This window comes from Lissotriton helveticus, chromosome 1_1 (genome assembly GCF_964261635.1).
Source record: "Lissotriton helveticus chromosome 1_1, aLisHel1.1, whole genome shotgun sequence".
Taxonomy (NCBI): Eukaryota; Metazoa; Chordata; class Amphibia; order Caudata; family Salamandridae; genus Lissotriton; species Lissotriton helveticus.
This window is the reverse complement of record NC_136057.1, coordinates 1,250,185,024-1,250,209,243: the sequence shown is the minus strand read 5'-3', so window position 1 is coordinate 1,250,209,243 and position 24,220 is coordinate 1,250,185,024. Positions and strand designations below refer to the sequence as shown.

Below are 24,220 nucleotides of genomic sequence, written 5' to 3'. Positions count from 1 at the left end.
CGATTTGTTGGGTGTGCTGTTCATTGACTTGACTTTCCAAAACTGTACACCTGCTTTTGAAGGCTACTGCAGCTTGAAGAAAGCAATCGCGAAGAAAGAAGGTTGGAATATTTTTCAGGTTATTTTAAACTAAGCTATCAATTAACCAATAGTTACAATACAATACACACAATAACTTGATAATAAATTTGATCCTAGGCAACCTGTACTTAGCTTCTTATATTTTTATAAATTAACTCTTTTATATCCAAAGGGTACTTATTAGATTATTTTGGTTTTTTTTAACATTAACTATATTTGATTTTTAGTTTGTTAAACGTAGTAGTTGTGCATTAAGAAGTGCTGTACTCTGGCTCAAACACGCATTTCCTAAAGAAGAAATAAACTATCAGTCTGTTCTGTAACTTACCAAAGAGAAACAGACCTGATAAAATGAAAAATGTTTGAATATGTCCACTATCTCCATTCACTGCAGGGATGTCCAAAAGTTCATTTTGATGAGAGGGCTGATCATTTTTAGAAATGACAGTAAGAAGAATATTGAGTAAATGTTTTGTTGCCTATTACATTTCTGGTCTGTCCGTTAATGTAAATTTTCAACTATTGGCAACCACATATTCATAAAGACTATTGACTTGATGTAAAACATAACCTGTGAGAATATTCTTATAAAAAGTGACGGTATAATTTTTTTTAAGTAACTGTGCATGAACCTTTTGAGCCATAGCTTTTGGAATGCTGTGCTTGAGCTGAAACAGAGTTGCATTTTTTTTCCAGAGTTCATACAGTACAGCCTTCAGTAATATTATACTTTGCATTTTATGCTAAAATCAATGAATTCTTATTGTAATTGTAGTAATCACTCCTGAAAAGGATCATGAACATAGGGATTCAAAACTTGCACATCCTGTAGTGGGAATGTGTCAAATTATTTCTATATAAGGATAATTTGTTGCTGCCATTGTCTAAAGCGGTATTTTGATTGTCACCGATCTATTAATAATGTTGTTAGATGATCACTATAATACATTGCCAGTGTTCATAAATGTATTTTGAAATGCTTATATTGTTTACAAATGATGATGAAGGGTTTTAGTATGGAGAATTTAATGTTTTGTAAACTACATTTCATCAGATTCCCAATTTAAAGTAATATCTCAAGGCCACATTTGTTTTGGAAGACTGCTTTCATATCTAGGACTATTATGGTTATGTGATGGAATGGACGTGTGGTAGCAATTGTGAGCGAGAGGGAGAGAAAGTGTGTGCCAGAGAGAGAAAGCGAGATATTTAGATATAGTCTGAGCTGGACAAATTTAGTATGTGAATGTTCTTTCTATTTGATGGGCTACATTTTTCCAGGAGTGTGCAGTGGTCAAATGGCACTGTAGATTGTTGGGCCTGTTTCACTTTTCCCACTTTCCAACTGGGCAAAACACATAAGGTAACCTTGTAACTCTATATCACTAGAAAGCGTATGTTTTAGGCAATATTACGATTACTTTGGTAAAAATGCGTATAAGGGGCAGTAGTGATATCTATGGTTCATGGAGCTGGTGCTCCTCATTTAAACCTTAATGTGCAACCAAGACCTTTTTGTATTCAATATTTCTTGCATAACACATCTTCTTAGGTTTTTGACATTTGCCGCAATGATGTCATGGTTATTGTATTAGCAATAATTTAAAGTAGAAAGCACATTCGAATAGAGCTCAGAGTATTCATGTGACAAGGTGTTATTTTGCTTTTACTCTTCATGCATGGTACAGGTTGCAGGCCCTATCTCTGCAAAAAAACAATGTAGCACATAAGTGCTGTATTTCCCTAGATGCGAAATCTTGTCACATACTTCCCTCTTGCTGTTAAAGTTTTTGTGGAAAGTTTGCTTGTGTAACCCGCACAGTTCAATGACTGACCCCTCTTCTTTGATAAGTTTCATTGCAGTTAAAAATTAATTCCTATTTAGAATGGGCTCTTTAGGCTATGAAATGTTCTAACAGTGTGAGCCTTTTTTTCTCATTGCACCTAATGTAGACTCCGTGTTTTCCAATTCTTTTCTTGCTTATGGTAAATAGGTGATGGTGGTACTTCATTGCATAAGTAACATAAAATGTGGCTGATTGTGAAAAACTAATTTATTTCACCTGAACGTCACTGCCTACAAATGTCATGCTTTTGCTAACTAATAGGCATTCTGTACATATCAGAATTGGAGGTCTACTAGCTCTGTTAATTTTGTGCATGTTATCTTGTTTGTCCGGCTGACCTTGCTGGGGAATATTTCAAGTTCTTATTCTCTTTGAATAGAAAAATAGCTGTTTTCATTCTTTCTGGTTCTTTCTTTGGTAGATCTTATTTGCTTAAAATCAGTGTATTCAACTTGGTTGTGCACGGCCTAAATATCGGTACACAAACAATGAGATTTTCATTTGTACATGAATTAGAATCTAACAATTTCTTCTTAGTGGTGCACAATGCTTTCTTCCTCACTGTTTTGACAAGATGTTTTAGATATCCTATTCTTTTTTGGTACAGTTTTGTCAAGACACTTAACTTTTCATATAGTATACCGCAGAGTAAACATGGCAGTAGAGGACGCAAAGGGAATTGAAAGTTGGATCTTTCATTGTCTTCTATTAATCTTTTTTAGATTGTATTTAAGAATTGCTGTTCTTTTTACTACTGGCAACCTGTTCCTCGTACTTGGCATCCTTAAGTCATTGAATGAACTAGTTTGCGTACTTGTGATTTAGAGATTTAGCACCTGATGTATTTTTTTTCTAGCTGTCCAGAACAGAGACAAATACAAATGACCCACACCCTGAGAGAAAACTCCCAGGGTCTTTAGTATTTTGTTTTTGAAAAACAAGCTCCCACTCCGGGCGTTTAAGTGCAGAAGCAAAATAGTTTAGTGAGCAGCCGTATAAAACCTGGCAGCCATTCAAAACATGGCGGCCGCTCAGCAAACTTTCAGTACCTTTAGCGGAGCCGTGGCAGTGGTTCAATTCGAGCCACAGAGATCTCTGCTAATCCAACAGATGTCTCTAAATATAGCAAGCCGTAGTTGGCCAAAGTCTAAATGAGGCCCGTAATCTTTTATTCTCAGTTGCATTTTTCATTATTTGTACTTTCTGTTTGATAAAGTTGTTTTTTTATCTTAGAATTTGTGTTGGCAGTGTAATGCATCCTTAATTATATTTTGTGATTCCTTTTATCATTAATGGTGAGAGAAATATTCTCAATAACGTCAATATTGACAGAACTACATTCAGAAAATAATGACTGCCTTGATCAGTCTTTTATAATACTAATTTTTGTATTCCAAGCAGAAACTAGGCTTTATAACAATATAAATACATTTAAGAAACATGGTAATATTGAAATGTATTACAATTTATGAAATTGTAAGTGTTGCATTTATGTTTCTTTTAGTGTTGTGAAAGATGATAATACAGATACAGAGCAAGAAAAATCTGAGGAAAAAGGAATTTCTGAAAGAAAAAACCGTGACTTGATGGTTGTAAGTGAAAGAGACAACATTTACTCTCATATGAGACTATTAGAACCGCTTAATATACAATGTTGAGGCCTGATTTCCTTTGTATTTTAACCATTAATTGTTGTAGATGATGTTTCCTAATTAATGATATTCAAGCAAATATTTATATCTGAGTTTGACAAACTAAATTGTGCGTATTTGAGTCATATCTTACCTAGAATTATGTGGATTGTGGCACCTTCTGCCTTATGAGGATTAAATGGTTAGAACTTGACAAAAATAATTTTTGCCTAAATATCTTGAATATCAGGTCACCCAAAGCTAATTGGCAAGACAAAGCAAAACTTCATAGAAAGTGCAGCTGTCTGATTTCATCTTATGGTCTGACAACAATTTCAGAGAGAAATGATGAGAATCATATTTTCACATTGACAAATTGTCCACCGCTCCATGCAAGTGAAAGGGCCCCAATCTTTTTTTTATTTTTTTTTTATATAAATTTTTATTGAAAGATGAAAAAACAACGTACAAGGCAAAAAAGGAGACAGTGTATATGGACATGTGTTCACATAGGAGGACACCTAGGCACAATATTATACAACAGATCAATAGCACATATTGTGGGGATGGGGCCAGCGGGAAAACAAATTAAGGATAACAGAAAGCACACAATATTTGGAATGCCGGATCAGGGGGACAGAGGGACTTTGGGGTTTTCCACGAATGGAGGCGCACATATATTTCCACGGTATGCGTTCTATTGGCTCCATATACTATTCCATTCTCTAGGTTTGCCCCGCGCCACATACAGTCTTCTCTCTGAACATACACCAGTCCATATTCTCCTTCCACACCGACACCGTGGGCGGTCGCTGGGAACCCCACAACTGCGCCACATCCCTTTTGGCAATCATATTCCCAAGGGTCGCCCACTGCGTCTGGGCCACACTATAATCATTCGGCTCCCACACATTCAACAGACATCGTCTAGCCTCGGGCTGCAGCACCACCCCCGTGACCCTACCCATCACTGTGTGCACACTATTCCAGAACTGCACCACCTCCGGACACTCCCAAAGTATATGGAGGAAGGTACCAAGCATCCCACATCCAAGCTTACATAACCCGTCTAAGGAATAACCCATATGAATCAAGTGCGGACCAGTGACATATACACGATGTAAGATTTTGAGCTGAACAAGACGGAGACGGGCAGGAATCGCGACTTCCTTAAGCGAGGATAATGCAGCTTGCCAATCCTCGTCGTCCAGCTCCAAACCATCGCCGGTCCAGACCTCCCTAAGACGCACCAGCAGATCCACCCGGGTGTTGATCAACTTCTTATATATCAGGGAAATGGTACTGTCGGGGACGTGGCCGTCAAGAATCCTATCTTCGAGGGGGGAGGACTCGGGGATGACAGTACCCGCAGGGAGAACCGAGCTCAAGCCATGGTGAATCTGTGCATATCGGAAGAATTTCCTGTCACTCAATTCATATTCTGTCTGTAGTGCCGCAAAGGTCTTGATTTTGCCCTTGACCCAGAGATCGCCCACGCAGCTAATACCAATCATATCCCATTTTTCAAACCCTTTCGTTTTACAGAGACATCCCAACTTTTCAGAAGCATACAAGTGGGTCGCACGAGTCAATCGATCTTCCCATCCCACAGACGCATTCGCAGCATGCCACACGTGTACAGCAATCTTGGTAGGTCCAGATAAATCCTTGCCTGCCGCCTTGGAGTAGAGCGCCCTCCTGTAGTCCCCGCCCGATAGCAAATATTTATCCATCTCGAACGCCGGGTTAAGAGCAGGGGCATATCTCGCATGATTGATCGCACTCAGCTGCGAGGCCCAATAGTAACGCCTAATATCCGGCAGTGCTATACCCCCATCATACCAGGCAAAAGTGAGTTTAGCGAGGACAATACGCGAGCGTCCATCCCAGATTAACCGTCTCTGCAGGCTCTCAACCTCTCTAAAGTAGCTCGCCGGAATAATATCGAACGTATTCTGAAGCGCGTACAAAAACCTCGGCAGGGCCATCATTTTAAACAGGGCTGCGTGCCCGAGCGGTGATAGCGGCAACCCGCGCCAGCGCACAACGTCAAGTCTCAGTCTTTGAAGGGGAGGGAGCAGATTATGTTCGTAGCGAGCCACAGGGTCCAAAGATATAAAAATCCCCAAGTACTTAAAGCCCGTCGGAGAGACCCGAATGGGGCATCTGCGAGGCAAGGGAGGGGGACCGCCCGAGAGCACGTATACACAGGATTTAGCCCAGTTGATCACAAGGCCCGAGTTTTTCCCAAACGAAGTAAGCACATCGAACAAAACATTCAGAGATTTTCGAGGGGACGTAAGGTACAATAAAATATCATCCGCGTAGAGCGAGACGCGATCCTCAAAGTCCGGGGACAACTTGATCCCCTTAAGCGAGGGCTCCCAGCGCAGCCAGGCAGCCAGCGGCTCAAGGGCGAGCGCGAACAGCAGTGGTGACAACGGGCAGCCCTGTCGCGTGCCCCTCCCGAGGACAAAAGACGCTGAGACCCGACCATTCACAACCACCTGCGCCAGTGGCTCAGCATACAAAAGTTTCACCCAGCCGATGAACCCGGGGCCGAAGCCGAATTTCGCAAGATAAGGCCACTCAAGAGTATCGAAGGCCATCGTAGCATCCAAGGAAGCTAAGATGGCCGGCTCATGAAAAGACGCCGCCCTCGCGAGAACACCGTGCAATCGCCGCAGGTTGAGCGCCGTGTTACGGTGCGGGATAAAACCGGACTGATCCGGATGGACCAGTTCGCTGATAACGTTCGTCAGGCGGGTAGCTAATAACTTGGCCAGAATTTTCGGTTCAGCGTTTAGAAGCGAGATTGGTCTATAAGATGAACAGCGATCCCGTGGCTTCCCTTCCTTGTGAATCACTACGATAGTAGCAATACGCTGGTCACGTGGGAGGGAGCCAGAGTCGCTGGACTCTAGAAACATGTCACGAAGATACGGGGCCAGTGTATCCGGACACAATTTATACAGTTCAATGGGCAGACCATTAGGACCCATGGCCTTGCAGTGTAGTGTAGTTCCTATTATCCCAATAGGCTCTGCGCATTGGAATAATATCTTCAATAATATAGACCTAGGGCAGAGGTTAACTAGGTCTTCTACCGACGATATTAGACTTAAAGTTTTGTGTTTGCCAGCTAGCTCAGAGTTCACTAGAAACTTTCTCGAATAGGCAAGGAGGATCTGAACCTCCCTGAATAGACAAGAAGGGATTTAGTTTCTGACAACCATAGAACATGACAACTTTGCTCTCCCCTAATCAAGAGTGTATCTCTAGAGTCGTGTGAAAACAAAAGACAACTTATTTTACTCAGTCAGTTCAGTGCATTCTTAGTTTCACCAGTTTGTAGAGAAAGGAAGAGATGGGCGTGTTCAATAAAAGATGTTATTTATTGATCAGTCTCTTTTCTCGTACAAGAGAAATGAATCGCTATTATTGCAATACTTATAGTTAAGTAAAGTGCATACAGTAAAGACAGAATTATAAAATAATACTGTAAAAGCATTGATATGGTTTTTGAGCCATATGATACTTTAAAATGGATAAAATAGATACATACATATATACATTTGACTAATCGTACTCAACTGGTGCTTCTAACCACGCCTACCCCAGTGTACCTGACCTAAGCCTAATACGTGGGCGGGAGTAGATAAGTAGCAGTTTAAGTTAAGTTTGTTTTGCCAAGGGACTGACTCAAGAATTCTCTGCAAGGGGTTATTCAGTTCTGTACCTGGGATCTAGAAGGTTGGAGGGCTGGTATCTCTTATCCCAGGTCTTGATATTCCAGCTGCCTGCGAGGGCGGCTTGGAAGCGCCGGAGCTGGATTTCTCGGCAGGAGAAAAGGCAGCGTCTCTCTCTCAGCGCGTCAGAAAGACGGGGCAGCGTCTGTGGGCTTCGCTCTCAGCTGGGCTCCTCGGCAAGTCTCGCTGCTCCAATCTCGTCACCACCGCGTGTACTTGCTTAAGGCAATGTCGGTAATATTTATACCTGAAAGGTGCCGAGATTGACGTAAGGATGGACATAAATACGTCAATAAGGATGTCATACGAACGGGTTCGTTCGCACATTCTTTACTGATGTTCTCGATGAAATCAAAACAATGGCTGCGGGGATTTTCCCAGGTCGCTGTAGGTTTGATTTGTTTTGAGAACTCCGTATGCCTATCAGGGGGCTAGAGGAATATCGCTTGCCTAATTAGATGGCATGCGTTATGACTTAATCAGATAACGCGCTTCTGTGCCGTGGTGTGGCTTGATCAGATAACAGGTTTCTATGCCGTTAGATGGCTGCTAGTTAATTTATTAACCAAACCAGGGTCAGGAATAGGGGGATCGATACAGTACCCATAGGAATACATCACAGCAGAGCGGACTGAACGAATGGCGGTAGCCACCTCATCAGCCGACAGCACCGCGTCCATCAGGTCTCTGTCAGCCGCAGACAGGCAGGGCAAAGTAATATCGCGAAGCAACAAATGAGAGTCAGACTCCGGCCTGTCCGAGACCGGAGCATAAACAATTCGGAAGTGCTCCGCAAAGCATTCAACAATTGCAGCCGGGTCAGTCACGCACACTCCGTCCAGGTTCTCAATCACAGGAACTACACGACTCGCCCTTTCTTTCTTGTCCAGCCACGCAATCAATTTACCCGCCGTATCCCCAACATCATACAGTCTGCCCTGCTGTTCCCTGCTCATGACCTTCGCAGCATCAGTAACTAGGGCCCTATAGTCTAATTGTTTGAGGCAGAGGGAGTGAAGTTTGGCGCGGGACACTCCGCGCGCCAAGTCACTCTCCAGTGCGGTTATCTCTGCCTCCAGTCGAACCACCTCTTCACGCTTACTTTTCTTGGCGAGAGCAATCGGAGATAAAGCCTGCCCACGTATCACAGTCTTAAACGCCTCCCACAACGATACAGTAGATGACACACACCCCACATTTTCTACAAAATAATGATCGAGGGATTTCACCAATTCGGTACGGGTCTTGGGATTGCGAAGAAACCAGGAGTTTATAGGGGCAATCCGTCCCTCATTACTCATAGTAGTATCCATGCTAAGGCAGACTGGGGAGTGGTCGGGTATGCCCCGGGCGAGGTGCCTCACCTCCCCAATAGAGGAGGACAGCGCCGCCGGCAACAGGATATAGTCGAGTCTGGACAGACTGCCTTGGGCTCCAGAGTGAAAGGTGTATTGCGCCTGATCCGGGTGCAGCAGCCTCCAACAGTCCACCAGACCCAGTGTCTCCAGGAACCCACTCAACCAGGATTGCGACTTGGGGAGATCCCTGGGTGGGTAGCGATCTATGTTACCGGAGACGACCGAATTGAAGTCTCCGCCTATCACCAAGATGCCCTCAGGGAGCCCCAGTACTACACGCCCAAGATCCGCAAAAGTCGAGGTCTGTAGACCTGGCGGGATATAGACAGTGACAAATGAGACCGCCCTCCCCTCCCATCTACCAGTGAGAGCAGCATAGCGCCCCCTATCGTCAAGAATCACATCATCGATTGCCAAGGGGAGGGAGGACCTGACGAGGATGCCCACACCCCTAGAACCAGAGGTGAAGCCAGAATGTGCCACCAGACGATACCCTCGCCGATTCATGGCATGGCACGTGTTCCCAACCAGATGCGTTTCCTGCAACAACACAATATCGGGGGAGAGGCGTCGCAATAGCTGTAACACCACACCCCGTTTTATCCTATCCCCATCCCCCAACCCATTGACATTCCAACACATTAGTTTCAACCCACTAACCCCCATCCCAGAAAGAAGTACAGAACCCATCCCACAACGAACACAATTACCTAATCAAGAAGAAATACGATACGTTGCCTTGAAAGAACCCCCACCACCCCCCAATGAGAACCCGTTACAACGCCCCCCACCTGCACCCCTGCGTTAGACTCAAAAGCCACCCCAACTTGCAGTGTGCCTGTCGCCCTATCATTAAACTAGTCTACGAAAAGAAACCCCTGAGGAGGAAAGAGTCCCACTCCCCCCGCCACCCTCGGGTATATAGCAATAGGACACAGTAATAGAAGAAATATCAAACCCAGCCAAATAATACGTGAATGTTCAGAAATCAGGAATCATAATGTCACTCTTGTTCCGATACACCGCCCTCGGCTCCACCCGGATGCCCGGTTGGATCAGTCTGTTTGGGGAGGGTATCCAGCCAGTCACTAACTCCATCAGGACGATCAAAGAAGAAAGTCCGGTCGTCGTATTCGACACGCAGCCTGGTTGGAAACAGCATTGCATATTTCAGGCCCAAGTCTCTCAGCCTTCGCTTCACTCCCTGAAACCCCACCCTTTGTCTCTGAACAAGCTGCGTGAAGTCCGGGTAGAAACTCACCGTCGTGTTCTCGAATTTTACGTGGCCACTTACTCTCGAGGCCTGTAGAATAGTGTCTCTGTCCCGAAAATTGAAGATCCTGGCGATGATAGGTCTCGGTGTTGTGCCCGACTTCGGCTTTCCGCCCGGCACTCGATGGGCACGATCCACGGCAAAGAATTTACTCAGGCCTGTGGGGGCCAGGTGATTCAAGACGATGTCTTCCACGAGAAGATCAGTTGCCAAGGCACCAGAGGTTTCAGGAACCCCAATAAGGCGTATGTTGTTGCGCCGGGCCCTATTTTCAAAATCCTCCAGGCGATGGACCATGAGATCGTTGGAGGAGCGCAAGCGTCCAGCTTCCGTCTGCAGATCAGAGACATCGGTCGTGAGGCTAGAAGTCTTCAGGTCCAGAGACTTGACCCTTTCATTGGTCTTCGACAAATCAGCTCTGATCAAAGTAACATCAACCGCTACAGTGTCTATTTTGAGAGCGAGAGCCTCATGTTATGTTATGTTATGTTATGTTACGTCTATTTATTGTGCGCACAGATACTCCAGCCAAGGAGCGTCCTGGCGCAGAGACAAGGTAGCCCGTAACACAACGAGAGGCAAGAAAAGAGACTAAGAAACAACTAAAACAAGAAGGTTTTTAAGGCCTTCCGAAAAGTCAAAAGGTCCTCCAGCAGGCGGATTTCAACGGGCAGGGAGTTCCATGCTGACGCAGCCATTACCCTAAACGAGCGGCCTCCCATGCGGCTAAGCCTGAATCTGGGAACCACCGCAAGGGCCAGACCTTGAGAGCGGAGGCACCGGGCAGGGACATAAAAAGACAGACAACTCGACAGGATTTCCGGGCCTGTACCTCTCAAGATTTTAAAAGCAAGGCACAAGACCTTAAAAAGGATGCGCTTTCTAACCGGGAGCCAGTGTAGGGAGCGAAGGACACCTGTCACTGAGCAGAATCTGGGTAAACCAACAATCGCCCTCGCCGCAGCATTCTGAACCCGTTGTAAACGGGTTAGTTCAGCCTGGTTGGCCCCAGCCAGGAGAGAGCTGGCATAATCCAGGCGAGAGATGATAGTGGCCTGGATCACCAGCTGCCTGGTCGGGGCGTCAAAGAACTTGAGAACAGGTCTCAAGCCCCTCAGGAGACCGAAACAGCAGGCCGCAGTTCTCTTAGTATGGCCTATAAAGGAGAGGCCCGCATCCAGCCACACCCCCAGATTTTTCACTTCCGATACCGGGATCGGAGTAGGACCCAGCTCTGAGGGCCACCAGTGGTCACCCCACAGCTCCACTCCCTTCCCGACGACCATCACCTCTGTTTTAGTGGCGTTCAGCTGAAGGCAGTTGCCTGTCAGCCAACTAGCCACCGCCTTCAGTCCGGACTGAAACCTGGGGGCCTCAATTTCCGCATCCCCGCTGAGAGTAACCGCCAGCTGAGTGTCGTCGGCATATGAGACCAAAGTAAGGCCCCACTGCCTAGCGACATCAGCCAGCGGTCTCACGTATAGATTGAACAACGTGGGACTCAGCGAGGACCCTTGCGGAACCCCCATGGCCAGTGGTTGGTAACTGGACTTGAAGGGAGGGATGGCAACACAGAAGGAGCGGTCGTCTAAAAAGGAGCGGAACCATTGCAACACCTGACCGCCAATACCAGTCTCCTCGAGCCGACGCAGGAGGATGCTGTGGTCTACCGTATCAAAGGCGGCGCTAAGATCTAACAAAATAAGCGCCGCCGTTTGACCAGCATCCAACCTTGCCCGGAGATGTTCCACCATCACAAGTAACGCAGTTTCCGTACTGTGCCCAGCACGGAATCCGTTTTGTGTGGGGTCGAGGGCATTGGTCCGAGTCAGATGTTCAGACAGGGCCAAGTTGACGTGGGCTTCAGTGATCTTGGCTGGCCAGGGCAGCAACGAGATGGGGCGATAGCTTTCAGGCTTAGAGGGGTCCAGGGTGGGCTTTTTAATGATCGGGGACACCACGGCTTGTTTCCACTTAGATGGTACAGTTCCAGTTTCCAAGGAGAGATTGACAAGGGAGCATACAACTGTACGCCCCATAAAAGCTTGGTCTCGGAAGAGAGCAGGCCTTACTGGGTCAGATGGAGACCCAGATTTAACTTGCAACGCAAGTTTGTCAAAACCATCCGAGGTAAGGGGGGGGAAAACAAGCAGTGTGGTCTGATGGTGAACCCGATTAACACTTTCCGCAGTGGACCCTATACTAGGGAATGTCCTATATATAGCTTGGACCTTCCCCAAAAAGTAGGATGCAAGGGATTCACAATGGGAAAGGGAGCTTACGGTCGTAGTGGAGGTCCGCTTCGCCGTAAGTTGTTTTACGGCCTTGAAAATAGCTTTTGACGGATTTGGGCTGTTCCGGAATTCGGTGGCATAGAAGGCCGCACGAGCTCGGCAGATAGCTCGATGGTAGAGCTTAACGGACCTGGTATATGAGGCTTTTAGATCAGCCCCATAGGTTTTCCTCCAAGCCCTCTCTGCTCGTCTACAGGCACCCTTTAGGGCCCGGAGAGTGCCATCGTACCAGGGGCTCGACTCTCTGGGATTGATTTTAGTAGAAACGATAGGTATCAGAGAGTCCAAGGCCCTAGTTATCCATGAACAGAAGAGGTCATACCCCCCTTCCACATCCGTAAAAAGACCCAGCGGCTCCTCTAATAGAAGACGATGGAAGTCCTCTAACCTAAGCTTTTTCCAAGCCCTCTTCTGAACCCGTCTGGCCGTAGAGGTGGAAAGAGTGGCCGAAACAGGGCAGGAAATGGACACCAAAAAGTGGTCTGTCCATTCCACCGGAGAGACAGAAGTAACTAGAATCCCCAACAGATTGGTAAACAGGGGATCCAAAATATGTCCACCCAGGTGGGTAGGCTGGGAAACCATCTGGAGGAGTTGAAAGGCCTCAAGGTCAGAAGAGATGGAACGCACTGTCATGCCAGAGAGGGTGTCGAAATGCAGATTTAGATCGCCCATGATAGAAAAGTTGGCACAGTCAGCGACCAAAGGGCCGACAATATCAGGGAAAGCATTTCTGAACGCCACATCACTGCCGGGTGGGCGATAAACGACCATCCCGGACAGGGTGAACTCAGGGCTGACAGAGACCTTGAACATGGCACTTTCACATCCAGAAATATTTAAGGCACTCCAGACGCAAGGGTAGATAGTTTTTACCACTAGCGCGATACCCCCACCCCTAGACAGCCTATTCAGGGTGTACATAGAATAGCCGGGTGGGCAGGCTAGATTGGTGATAGCGGTATCAGCGTCCTGTAGCCATGTTTCCGTCATGGCAAATACATCTGGAGCTTCCTCCTCAATGAGGTCATAGATATGCTGATAGTGTTTCAGCGCGGACCTGACGTTTAGATTCAGGATCTTCAAAGTACTAGGGATGTCTGTAATGCGGCGAGTCTCAGAGGAAATAATCCTTGAGAGAGGACGCGGAGAGTCAAGAGCCCACCCATTACAAGGGCAATGATACGGGCCACGCAATGGGTGTACCGGTGAAAGGGTACAGCAGCGGCTTACCTGACCGATGGAAAGCAGACAATCCCGCGAGTACGTCAACATGGTAGAGCCAGGATAGAATAATAGTCCTTAGCCAGAGTACCGCGACGTCCAGCGCGTCCTTAGCGCGGACGGGCGCAGACGGGCAGGACTCTGGCACGACTCCGGCCACGCGAAGACACGCCCGCTGCGCGATCCCGCTGCGCTAGGGGAGGAGCGTTAAATAGATGTTCCCAGGCGGCGCCTGCGCACTGAAGCGCTGGTAGATGGAATCACCTTACTCCACTCACCCCACTCAAAGATGTCTGCCAAAACGAGCCAGGCACCCACCCCAGGACCAGACCCGCCCAAACGGCGGTGAGGGGTACAGATTATGGTGCAAGTGAGGGGGGAAATTAAAATGCAGGGCAAAATGCCCAGAGCCTGCAAATACAAATAAAAAAGTTAAAACAGCGTTTTTCCTGCAAAAACGCACGAAGCGCTCTTACAGGCAGCAGCTACCTTGTCAGGGGCTGAGAGTGGTAGGGACTCGCCTAAATAGATGTTCCCAGGCGGCGCCTGCGCACTGAAGCGCTGGTAGATGGAATCACCTTACTCCACTCACCCCACTCAAAGATGTCTGCCAAAACGAGCCAGGCACCCACCCCAGGACCAGACCCGCCCAAACGGCGGTGAGGGGTACAGATTATGGTGCAAGTGAGGGGGGAAATTAAAATGCAGGGCAAAATGCCCAGAGCCAGCAAATACAAATAAAACCAGTGGAAGCCTGCATGTTGGCAATGGCGCCCATGACATCCTGCAAAGTCAATTCGGTCAACGCAGTTGGATCGTCAATGGGGCCCTCAAAAGCTCGACTGGCGCCACCGGGGGACCCCTTAGGTTGGGTATAGCGATACATGACGTTGGTTTGAATCGGTCCCCCGCGTAGAGGCGTTTTAGTCTTCCGCTTCTCGTTGTCAGGCCTGGTGGTCATGTTGAACGGTGAGCCCCGGAGGGGCCCGCGAGACCTGGTGAAAATGGCCGCTCACCGCCAGACCACTGCAAATAACGAAGGTGGGCAGAAGGGGCAAAAGCAACAGCTCAGCCCAACACCCCAGCCCTCAGAACAGTTGGCATAGAATCAGGAAGCGGAGCTAGGCTGGACCCCGAGGAGGCAGAGGCCCAGAAACGAAACCGAAAGTCAACTCAGGGCAACACGGGTAGCCCCTCAGGCCGCTGTTGTTCAATTACTCTCCGGCGTCTTGGTGTGCCAGCTCCCGGTGTCGCCGTAGGGCGGGCCTCCAAAACTCAGATCGGGGTATCTGCGTTTCCCAAAGCCCAAATGAAATTTTGAAAATAGCTAAGGTGTCAGCTGAGGTTCATCTTCAAGAACCCGTGGTCAAAGTCAGAATATCTTCCAGGATATATGCGGAGGGCAGCGAGGGACTCGGGAGCCCTGTGCTCACGCGGCCATCTCGGATGCGCGCGTAGCTCCTCCTCAGGGCCCCAATCTTTGATGTCTTAATCATATCACTTAGTGTCAGAAGCAATATTTTTCCATTACTGGTATTTTAAATGTCAAGAAAACACAAAATGTCCCTTTCCACAAGACTATACTTCAAGTAAACACCCCCAGTTTCATAGAGCAAGGTTGCAAATGGCTCATGTCCTATATACCCCCTGTACCATAAATCTGGTAAAGAGCAAATCTGATAAAAAACAAACAATATATCAAGAACCAGTTTCGCCTGCTGTGACGTGTTGAACAAATTAAAATTAATGAATTAATAGCAACTAAATTGTACTATGAATTATTTATTTGTAAAAATACATATTTGAGAATTACAAACAATTTCTCAAGAAGTTTAAACCTTCTCACAGAGAAGTCACAAAACATGTACATATGAAAATGTATTACACAATGAATATAAAAGAAACTTTTATGAAGAACTGCCGATGCGGCGCTTCAGTGAACAATTACTATTTCTTTACCTTCTTCAGGACAAAGTTTTCAAATTTATCTCAAAAAGTAATTGCGAGACCCAAATCCAGACACGGAGCCTCATAGAGGCTCAATTCCTGCACACTGATATCAGTTCTTCTATTTTGATGCACCAGAGCTCAGCTCCCAACTTTTTGGTGTTATACGGAATTGTATCCAAATCTGTTTTTGAGAAGGGCAGAGATGTCGCCCTAACACTTCTGGATTTAAGCTGTGCTGCTCCTCTCTGAAGCAGATTCTGGTCACTGACGAACATGACCTGGCTTGGCTCCAGACATAAGTTCAAGTCCTAAGACAGATGTTAACTGATGCATCTAAAGGTCATCAGGGAGCACAAAGCCAAAATTTACCTTGCAGAGCATGAGAATCAAGGCCAGACCTGCTCAAAGTTCTTATGATGTTCCTGATAGCCTTTCTTTGATAAGTCCATGACAAAGTAAAAAAACAAGTCTTGACGCCAGCAAAAGTGGGTTTCTACTCTTACCCGTCGCTCCAGGTACAGGGATTGAGATCCCATTCCGAGGTAGGGGCTGATGTGACCCGAATTCTATGGACATAGTCGACTCTGCAGCAAATTAGGGCGTTCACGGAGGTAATGCTGCAGTTGTTTCAGACGGTTCTGAGTCTCTCTGGCATGCCTTCGGACCCCTTGGATCCTTTGTGACCTTTAGCTGGACTTTCTTCAGCAGGTCTTCCCAGTGCCAACTGACTCAGTTTGACCTCAGCTTGGGCTTCTGCCGCCTCCTGTCTGAGTCTCAGTTCCTTTGCCGCAGGCACAACTGGTTATGTCCAGCTTGGCATCAGTTCTAGCGTCCGTGCACATTTCACTGTTGGATCCATAATCAACTTCAATGACATGCTATGAAATAACGCATGTGCAGGCTAAAGCTCAGGAGAATTCCCCTATTGCTCACTTGCCTTGTCAGAAGTACTACCCGAGGTTGGAATCCATTTTCATTTCTGACTGATGTTTTCCAGGGGCTGGAACATGTTCTCCACATTGAAGATGATGAAGAGGTGGACAATTTACTCTCCTATCATTATACTGATGCTTTCTCTACTCCACCTTCAGAATCCCAGTGGTTTAAACATTTTGCCTGAAACAGAATTGGATTAGCCCTTGGAGCCCCTACGAAGCAGAGTCCATATCACATTACTGGAGATGCAGGCCATTTATCAGGCCCTGAAGACCTTCCTGCCGTCCATCAAAGGGAATCTGCTGCAGGATCTTACTGACACCCCACCAGCAACTGTTACTGCAACAAACAGGTTGTGGTGGTGTCCTGGGTCCTGTGCCAGGAAGTATTGTGTCTCTGGAGTTGACAAGAGCACCAGAACGTTTTTCTGAGCTGGAGCCCCCAAGCAGGCTCCCTGAATGCCAGAGAGTGGACGAATTGAGCTAGTGTTGTTAGGCAGATTGACGTCTGCATCCCAAAGTGCCGCAGGATCTCTCCAAACACCAGGGAAACCCCTATCTAGATCATTTTGCCATTATCTAGAACACTCCGTGTCTACGATTTTGAGTTAGATTTTCCGCTTTTGAGTTTCCGCTAGGACACTAATTAGGAAGCACTTTTCTACTGGAAAGGAGCAAAGGACTCCTGTACGCCTTCTAGCTGTTGCCTCTCAAATCCTGTGTTCTGAAGAAATCAAGAAGGACCGGGCCCAAGTCATCCTAGTTGCCCCAGATAGGGACAGTAGAGTGCGTAACATGGAACTCCTGAGCATGAGCATCCTGCCTCCAATCTGGCTATCAGTTTGGTGGGTCCTACTGTCCTATCACTCAGCAGAACAGAATCTTCCATCAGATTTCGCACAACTTACTGCTACATGCTGGGAGATTTAGCATCAGCAGTTAATGGCTTTTGTTCTTCCAACTGAGGTGGTAGATGTCATCTACGCTACCAGAAGCATCTCCACAATATCAGTCTATGCTGGGTGCTTAGATAAGTCTGTAATCTGGTATGGTTCCCAGGATACCGACCCTTTTGCACGTCCTTTTGTGTATGTTATGTCTTTAGCTCAGTAAAACCTTGAATTGGGCATTGCAGAAAGTTATGTGTTAGCCCCTATGGTCTTACTACATTTGTCGGGCCTAACAGCCTTATTTTCATCACCTGTGATGAGGTTTCTTTAAAGTTTGACACCGCTTGTTCCATCCCAAACTATTTGCGATACCTCAGTGTGACGGTATTTGGTCTTACTGTTCATCTTGTGTACGCCTTGCCTGTGCATAGCTGATTGCTGTCTCTTCTTACTTTAAAGAGTGCTATCCTCATTGTGATTATGTGAGCTATTCTCATGATTGAACTGTAGTCACTATCAGTGCAAACGCCCTACGCCGTTTTTTGCCCAGACACACTGGTGCAGATATCTATGATGGCCTTCTTTCCAAAGTTGTGACTTCTTTCCATGTTGGACAGTCCTCTCTATCCCATTCTTTGTTCCACTCCACTCCTCTAAACAAGAGATACTCCATCGGTTGGACCCCAGGGCTTTAGGCTTTAACATAGATCATTCCAAGGACCATTGGGTGGCCGATTAACTTTTTGTGGTGTTCTCTGACTCAAAGATCTGCAATGCACTGGCCAAGAAGTGGTCCCAGAATGTCTTGGAGTCCATTCCACTTCAGTCAAGGCTGCTACCCCTGCTTTGGTGTGAAGGATGCCTGTCCTTGACATCTGCTGGGCTCAAATGTGGGTTTTGGCGATACGTTCACAGAGAAGACCTAGACAGCCAGGTTCAGCGGGAAAGACACTTGGCCCGCTCAATTCAGTACCTTAAGAAGGTACTTCTTTGGTATCTATTCTAAGGTGATCAATCCGCAGTTAGAAGCCTCGATTTGACGAACCCTTGGTATCACTCCATCTGGTGATGACTACGCTATCAAACCCCAGGTTCCTTACTGCCTTTTCACCTCTCCATTTTGTGGAGTGGCCTCTTTTTCACACTTAAAAAGATACCAAGTTAGTATTCAGCGCATTGTTATCAGCAGTTGTTCATGTTATGCGTCTGAGGGCTGGAAAAGGCAAAGATAAGAAAACTGACATCTGCACGCAAAGATGGCCCTTCTTCACTTCTAGGGTGGTGTGTTGTCAGCACGGAGACAAACACCGCCACCTAGCGACTCAGGAGCACTGCTATGTGAAATCTCTGAAACCAGTCAAGTGCCTGGGAGATGCTCTAAAATGAGGTATCCACAGTTAAATAAAGTACCTGTTATGGGCATGACTAAAGTTAAAGAACTTTCTCTTTTTTACATTTAAGAAGCGGATTACGTTTATGTGCTTGATTGGTTTCTTTTTTATTCATTTTAAAAACATTAATCACATTTCAAGTGTTTATTAGAGAGGCTTGAAGGACAACGTCACACTTGAAAATGTTCATAATCTATTTTTCCTTTTATTTTAAAGGAGGAAGGCCAGGAACTCAGTGAACATGAAGTGGAAGAGGATGAGGATGAAGAAGAAGAGGAGGATGATGAGTTGGAAGTTGTTGAAAGCTCAGATGATTCAGATTCTGAATCTGATGAAAAAGGTACTGTTTACTCTACTGTATTGGTTGTTTTGACATTTTTATAACCTTTCATTTTTGAGTTCTTCGGCTGAGTCCTTTTTCATTATCCTTGGTTCCTTTTCTAAACTGCATGTGGTGTTAAGATTATTCATTGGGTTGAAGAAGGCCATTTGTGGAAACACTCGCAGCTTTTATTATCATTGTACCTGAAAAATCTTCATCACCTACTCCTCTGCCTCTTAGGCATGAGAATGCTCACTACTGCCAACCGATCGCCAGTCATGACCCATCGTCTACCCTCAGATACCATGGGCCCTAGTCACCCGGTTTATATCTGATTTTGCATTGTAATCTAATTTCTGTATCTTTCCATTTGCTCCTTTTGTGTTATCCCTACTTTCTGTCAGTCTTCATTGAAATAAACACTTCCTTCTAAGTTAAGGTTTCGTTTTAAGAAATCCGACCAAAAAAAGCTTGGCATCATGCTATCCTTTACAACATCAAACCTAAAAACAACTGAAATTTGCCCCACAACCTGAATTCCTGACCCCAACTCCACCTCACATGATGTTGTCGTCAATATAATTGATGACATCACTTATCTTTTCACAATCATGCGTGACTTAGTTGAGGTTTCTCAAACCATACACTCCAAAGCTCACTAAATCAAGTGTAGGGCCTTGCTTAGCAAAATCTAGATGCAAGATCCGGGTCATACAATTAGCAGCTCTACCCTTTAAGTTCACTTGGTTATATCTATGGCTAGGCGTCCAGTGTGTGTGGCTGCGAGCCCACTGCATAAGGCATGCAGCTGAACACAGAACGTCACTGGGAGCAGGAACTGGACTTTGGCCACATGCAAAGTTCTTCAGATCGTGCTCTGACGACAGTCTGTTATGTACAAGTGCTAGGTGTGGTCTTTGGTTATGCGCTGTCCCCAGCCCTTGTGTTCCCAAAGGAAAGGCTAGTGCTTGTGACCTTCTGACGCAGGGCATTGGCCTATATTGATGTCATATGTAATATGACCACTTTGTTACCGTATCATTAAATGCCGACATTCTTCGAAGAGCAAATGTGGAAAATGTTCTAGTACACTACAAGAAAACCTTGGAGGTATGATTACGTAGGCTCCCACTGAGCCTACGATAGATCCAAGACCTGCTGACCTTCAGGAGGATACTAAAGACCTGGCTGTTCGATCAGTAGCGGCCCCCACCGCTCCCCCCCACCCCCCAGCTCCTTGAGACCCTCGCAGGTATGTAGTGTGCTTAACAAATGACTGATTGATGTATGGTAAGGCACAGTGGAATAAGTAAAGAATTCATGGTATGTGCCTTTTTTGTTGATGTTCAGAGAAGAAAAATCTTTAAGGGGAGTGCACTCTATGTGACGGGGCAAGAGCACAGTGAAGCAAACTGCCAAAATAATTCAGAGGTTCAAAATAGCCACTATAAGACACATCAGGCAGCCCACACTTGATATATACTTTCTCTGATGTGTTATATATGATGCAAAGAAGTACATATGCAGTATTATAACAAAATACATTTCACAGCTGTGATAGTTTTCCTGAATATTGCCTGGAAGACGTCTATGCCTTGCAGTGTAAGGCATAATGGGAAGTCACTGAGAGGAGGAAAGCATGTGCTCCATTCGGGTAGATGCAGATTTTGTGTTTTACGGAAGGAGACCCGACATCAGGATCAGAACGCAAGATACTAAAAGTGTGCAACTTTGACTAATGCAATCAATGTCAAACAGAGCCTGTTTTAACCCAAAAGCGCACTGTCACAAATCTTATAAGGTATGACTATAGTTTAAGTTTAACTTCGACACATTATGATTTGTAAAGAAAATAAAACATATTTTTCGATTCAGCTACTAATTTTTCACTGCGTATTAATGATCAAAGCATCCTGAAAATTCAAGAGATATTACTTCCAAACAAATCAGTTCAATGCAAAATCCAGTTGCGATGCGAGAAGATGGTGCCCTTGATGCGGCGGTGCGATGACGATGCGGTGATGCCCTGGCAGCCTTGCGACGACTGTACTTTGGAGCCGCGACAGGCCCTGTGATGCGCTTCTCCGGTGATGCGATGACAGCTCTCTCGATGCGTCGCGCTTCTCCGGCGATGCGACAGCAGACAGCTTCGATGAACACACGCTCCCAGGGAGATGTGACGAACTCTCACTTCTCCGGCGTTGCGATGATTTCAGCTGCGGCAGCGACACGCTTCTTCTCGATGCGTCGCGCTTCCAGCTCCCAGCGGCACGCAAGTGACTGGAGTCAGAATTCCCAGCAAGGAAATTCAGGAGGGAGCTGGCGATTAAGTCTTTTGGCCCTGAGACTTCAGCAGGAGGCAAGCACAGTTCAAGCCCTTGGAGAATATTCTGTAGATGAAAGTCCTTACAAAAGTTCCTTCTCCTTTCCCTTGGCAATGAGGCAACCACTGCAGGCCAACCCAGCAAACAGACTGGCAGAGAGGCTGTCCAAACGCCTGCAGCTTCCTTGGTTCTTCTCCTTGGCAGAAAGGTTTCTTGTTCCAGAAGTGATCTAAAGTCTGTGGGACTGGGTCCCAATATTTATACCAAAAAATCCTTTGTTCTCTGAAGGCAGAGAGGCCTCGGACTAGTTTAAACCAGTTCCTGGGCACTGTGTTTACATGACTCTTCTGTTCCTTTCACTGTGCAGGGCAGAAACATCAGACGCCCCACAGGAGGTGGAGCCAGCACAGGGGAGGGAAGATGCAGCTCTGGAGTACTCAGTTGACAGGATTCCCCTTCTCCTTTCACTGTGCAGGGCAGAGACATCAGACAAGCCACCGGGGGTGGAGCCAGCATTGTGGAGGGAAGGCCCAGCCCTATTCAGGTCCCAGGTGCACTCTCCCCCTCCCATCTGGAGGTAAATCTCCCTAATCACCACTGGGCTGTCCCAGACTGTCTCCTGGAATTTCCCCAGCCCTGTCACACACAAACCCAGACAAGGAATACCCAAGTCAGCAGAGGCGGGCCTAAATGGTTAGGCAAGCAAATACCTACTTTCTAAAAGTGGTATTTGAGTTCAGGCATACTAAACTCGAATTTCTACCATGTTCCCTGAGTCAGTTAGGATTGTAGGGATGTAACAATCTTCACTGCCACTCTAGTGTATGAGAACAGGTAGCCTTCAATTGTGAAAAACGAAAATGGCTGTAATTTACTACTAGAACATGCTACACACATCAGAGCATGTCCTACCTCATACTTACAATGCACCCTGCCCTTGGGCCTACCATAGGGGTGTCTAATATGAAGCAAAGGGAAGGTTTAGGGACTGGCAAGTGGGTGCACTTGGCCAAGTCGACATGGTAGTCACAGACTACACACAGGCCTTGCAATGGCAGGCCTGAGACACACTTTACAAGCTGCTTCTGTGGGTGGCACAACCAGTGCTGCAAGCCCACCAGCAGCATTTGCTCTACAAGCCCTGGGCACACCTGGTGCACTGTACTATGCACTGTGCAATGCACTGTGACTCTGGGCAATAGCTCGCTTAATCTTCCCGACGGCCCCCAGCGCCTAGAGACCCTTACGGGTGATTGTGCGCTTTACAAATGTGCATTATTATTATTATTATTATTATTCTTACTAGGGGCTGACAGTAGATCAAATAAGCCAATCATGGAATCCAATCAGTATATCAATTTAACATAGGGAGCACTTGCACTGTGGCACTGATTAGCAGTGGCAAAGGGCCCAAAACATACAACCAGCAAAAAATGTCAAAACAGAGTAGGCAATCCGTCAAAAATGGAAGGGAGACTCACACCAATGATGTCAGGTCTAACAGAGATGGACTGTGGTAGTGTGGAATCTGGAACTGCTGAATATGAATATGAAGCTGAATATGAGCATCGGTCGTCTAATCAGGCTACCACTTTAGGAGTCTAGGCAATTTACACCTCGGTGCCTGGAGATTGAGCAGTGGTAGTTGGCTGCTTTCAATTTGTTGCCTGAAGCAGTGGATGTCATCCACAAGGCTCCCCTTAACAAAGTCCCTCTGTGCTGGTACCAGTGTGTAACCTGGTATGTTGGCCGGGACACTGACCCCTTAAAAGCAGAGCTGCCTACTGTCTTTTTGTTTGTTTTGACTGCAGCCCAGTAGTGCAGTGGGCACAGTAAATGGTTATTTGTCAGCACTTTAGGCCTTTTTACATTGGCCGGACCAACTGTCCTTTATTAACTCACCTTTTGTGATGAGGGTTATTAAAGGTTTGACGCACATGTTACCTCCCAAACAGTTTCTGATGCCCCTGTGGGACCTTAACGTGGTCTTGACACTCCTTATATGTTTGTCTTTCAAGCCTATTTTTAGATTCTTTCTACATATGTTGACCTTGAAGTCTGTCTTTCTTATTGCGATTACATCAGCTTATTTTGTAAGTCATCTGCAGGCACTTTCAGGACAACTGGCCTACACCAACTTTTTCCAGGACATATTGGTGCTGCGGACTCAGGTTGCCTTCTTACCAAAAGTCGTGTCTCCTTTCCAGGTTGGACAATAGATTGCCCTACCAGTTATCTTTGCTTCTCCTCGCCCCTTAAAGGAAAAAGAGAGGTTCAATAGGTTGGTTTGACATCAAAAGAGCTCTAAGTTATTTATTGATTGTACCAGGGTCCAACGGGTGAACAATTCACTTTTTGTGGGGTTCTCAGGAGCAGAGGAGGAAATGCCGTGCTGAAGAGGACTGTCAAGGCAAATAGTGCCCTGCATTAGGATTTGCTTTGTACCGGCAAAGAAGCAGCCCCCCCCTTTCAAGGTCTGAAAGCGTATTCTGCCAAAGCAGCTACAATTGCCTTGGTGTGAGTGGGACCTGTCCTTGAAATCTGCCACTATGTGACATGGGCGTCATCAAGGACTCCATGTCTGCTCAGTTCTGCAAGACCTTTTGGTCTGAGACCATGCCACAGACTTGCTTTCTCTGGGAGCTACTGCTTTGGAATCCATTTTAAGGAAGAATCTATCATTAGAAGAATTCAGCAGAGAAGCAAGTTACCTTTGGTAATGCTGTTTCTGGTGGATACTCTAAACACAGATTTTTCATTGCACTGCCACCTCCCTGTTCTGTGCAGTGTCCTCTAAAAAGGTCCCAAAATAGTTGTCAGCACACTGTTATCAACAATTGTTCACACTCTGCGTCGGAGGGCACAGAAAGGGAAAAGAGAACTGGACCTCAGCATGCAAATGGCGGCGTTCTTATGCGAGTCTGCTCCATCACTTGCAGAACGGTATGCAG

General features: G+C 46.3%; 1 protein-coding gene across 9 annotated transcripts in view; it reads left to right on the top strand.

Annotated features, from left to right (window-relative positions):
• Window positions 1-24,220, top strand: part of KIF21A (kinesin family member 21A) — an 820,176-nt gene that overhangs the window by 366,386 nt on the left and 429,570 nt on the right. For 5 of the 9 annotated variants that reach the window (XM_078679965.1, XM_078679910.1, XM_078679920.1 and 2 more), the window contains exons 12-14: window positions 63-101; window positions 3,433-3,520; window positions 18,840-18,963. In XM_078679965.1, coding sequence (XP_078536091.1) covers window positions 63-101; window positions 3,433-3,520; window positions 18,840-18,963 — 251 coding nt within the window. The remainder of the gene's footprint in view (window positions 1-62; window positions 102-3,432; window positions 3,521-18,839; window positions 18,964-24,220) is intronic. The other 4 variants (XM_078679946.1, XM_078679984.1, XM_078679930.1 and 1 more) reach the window with 1 other exon arrangement.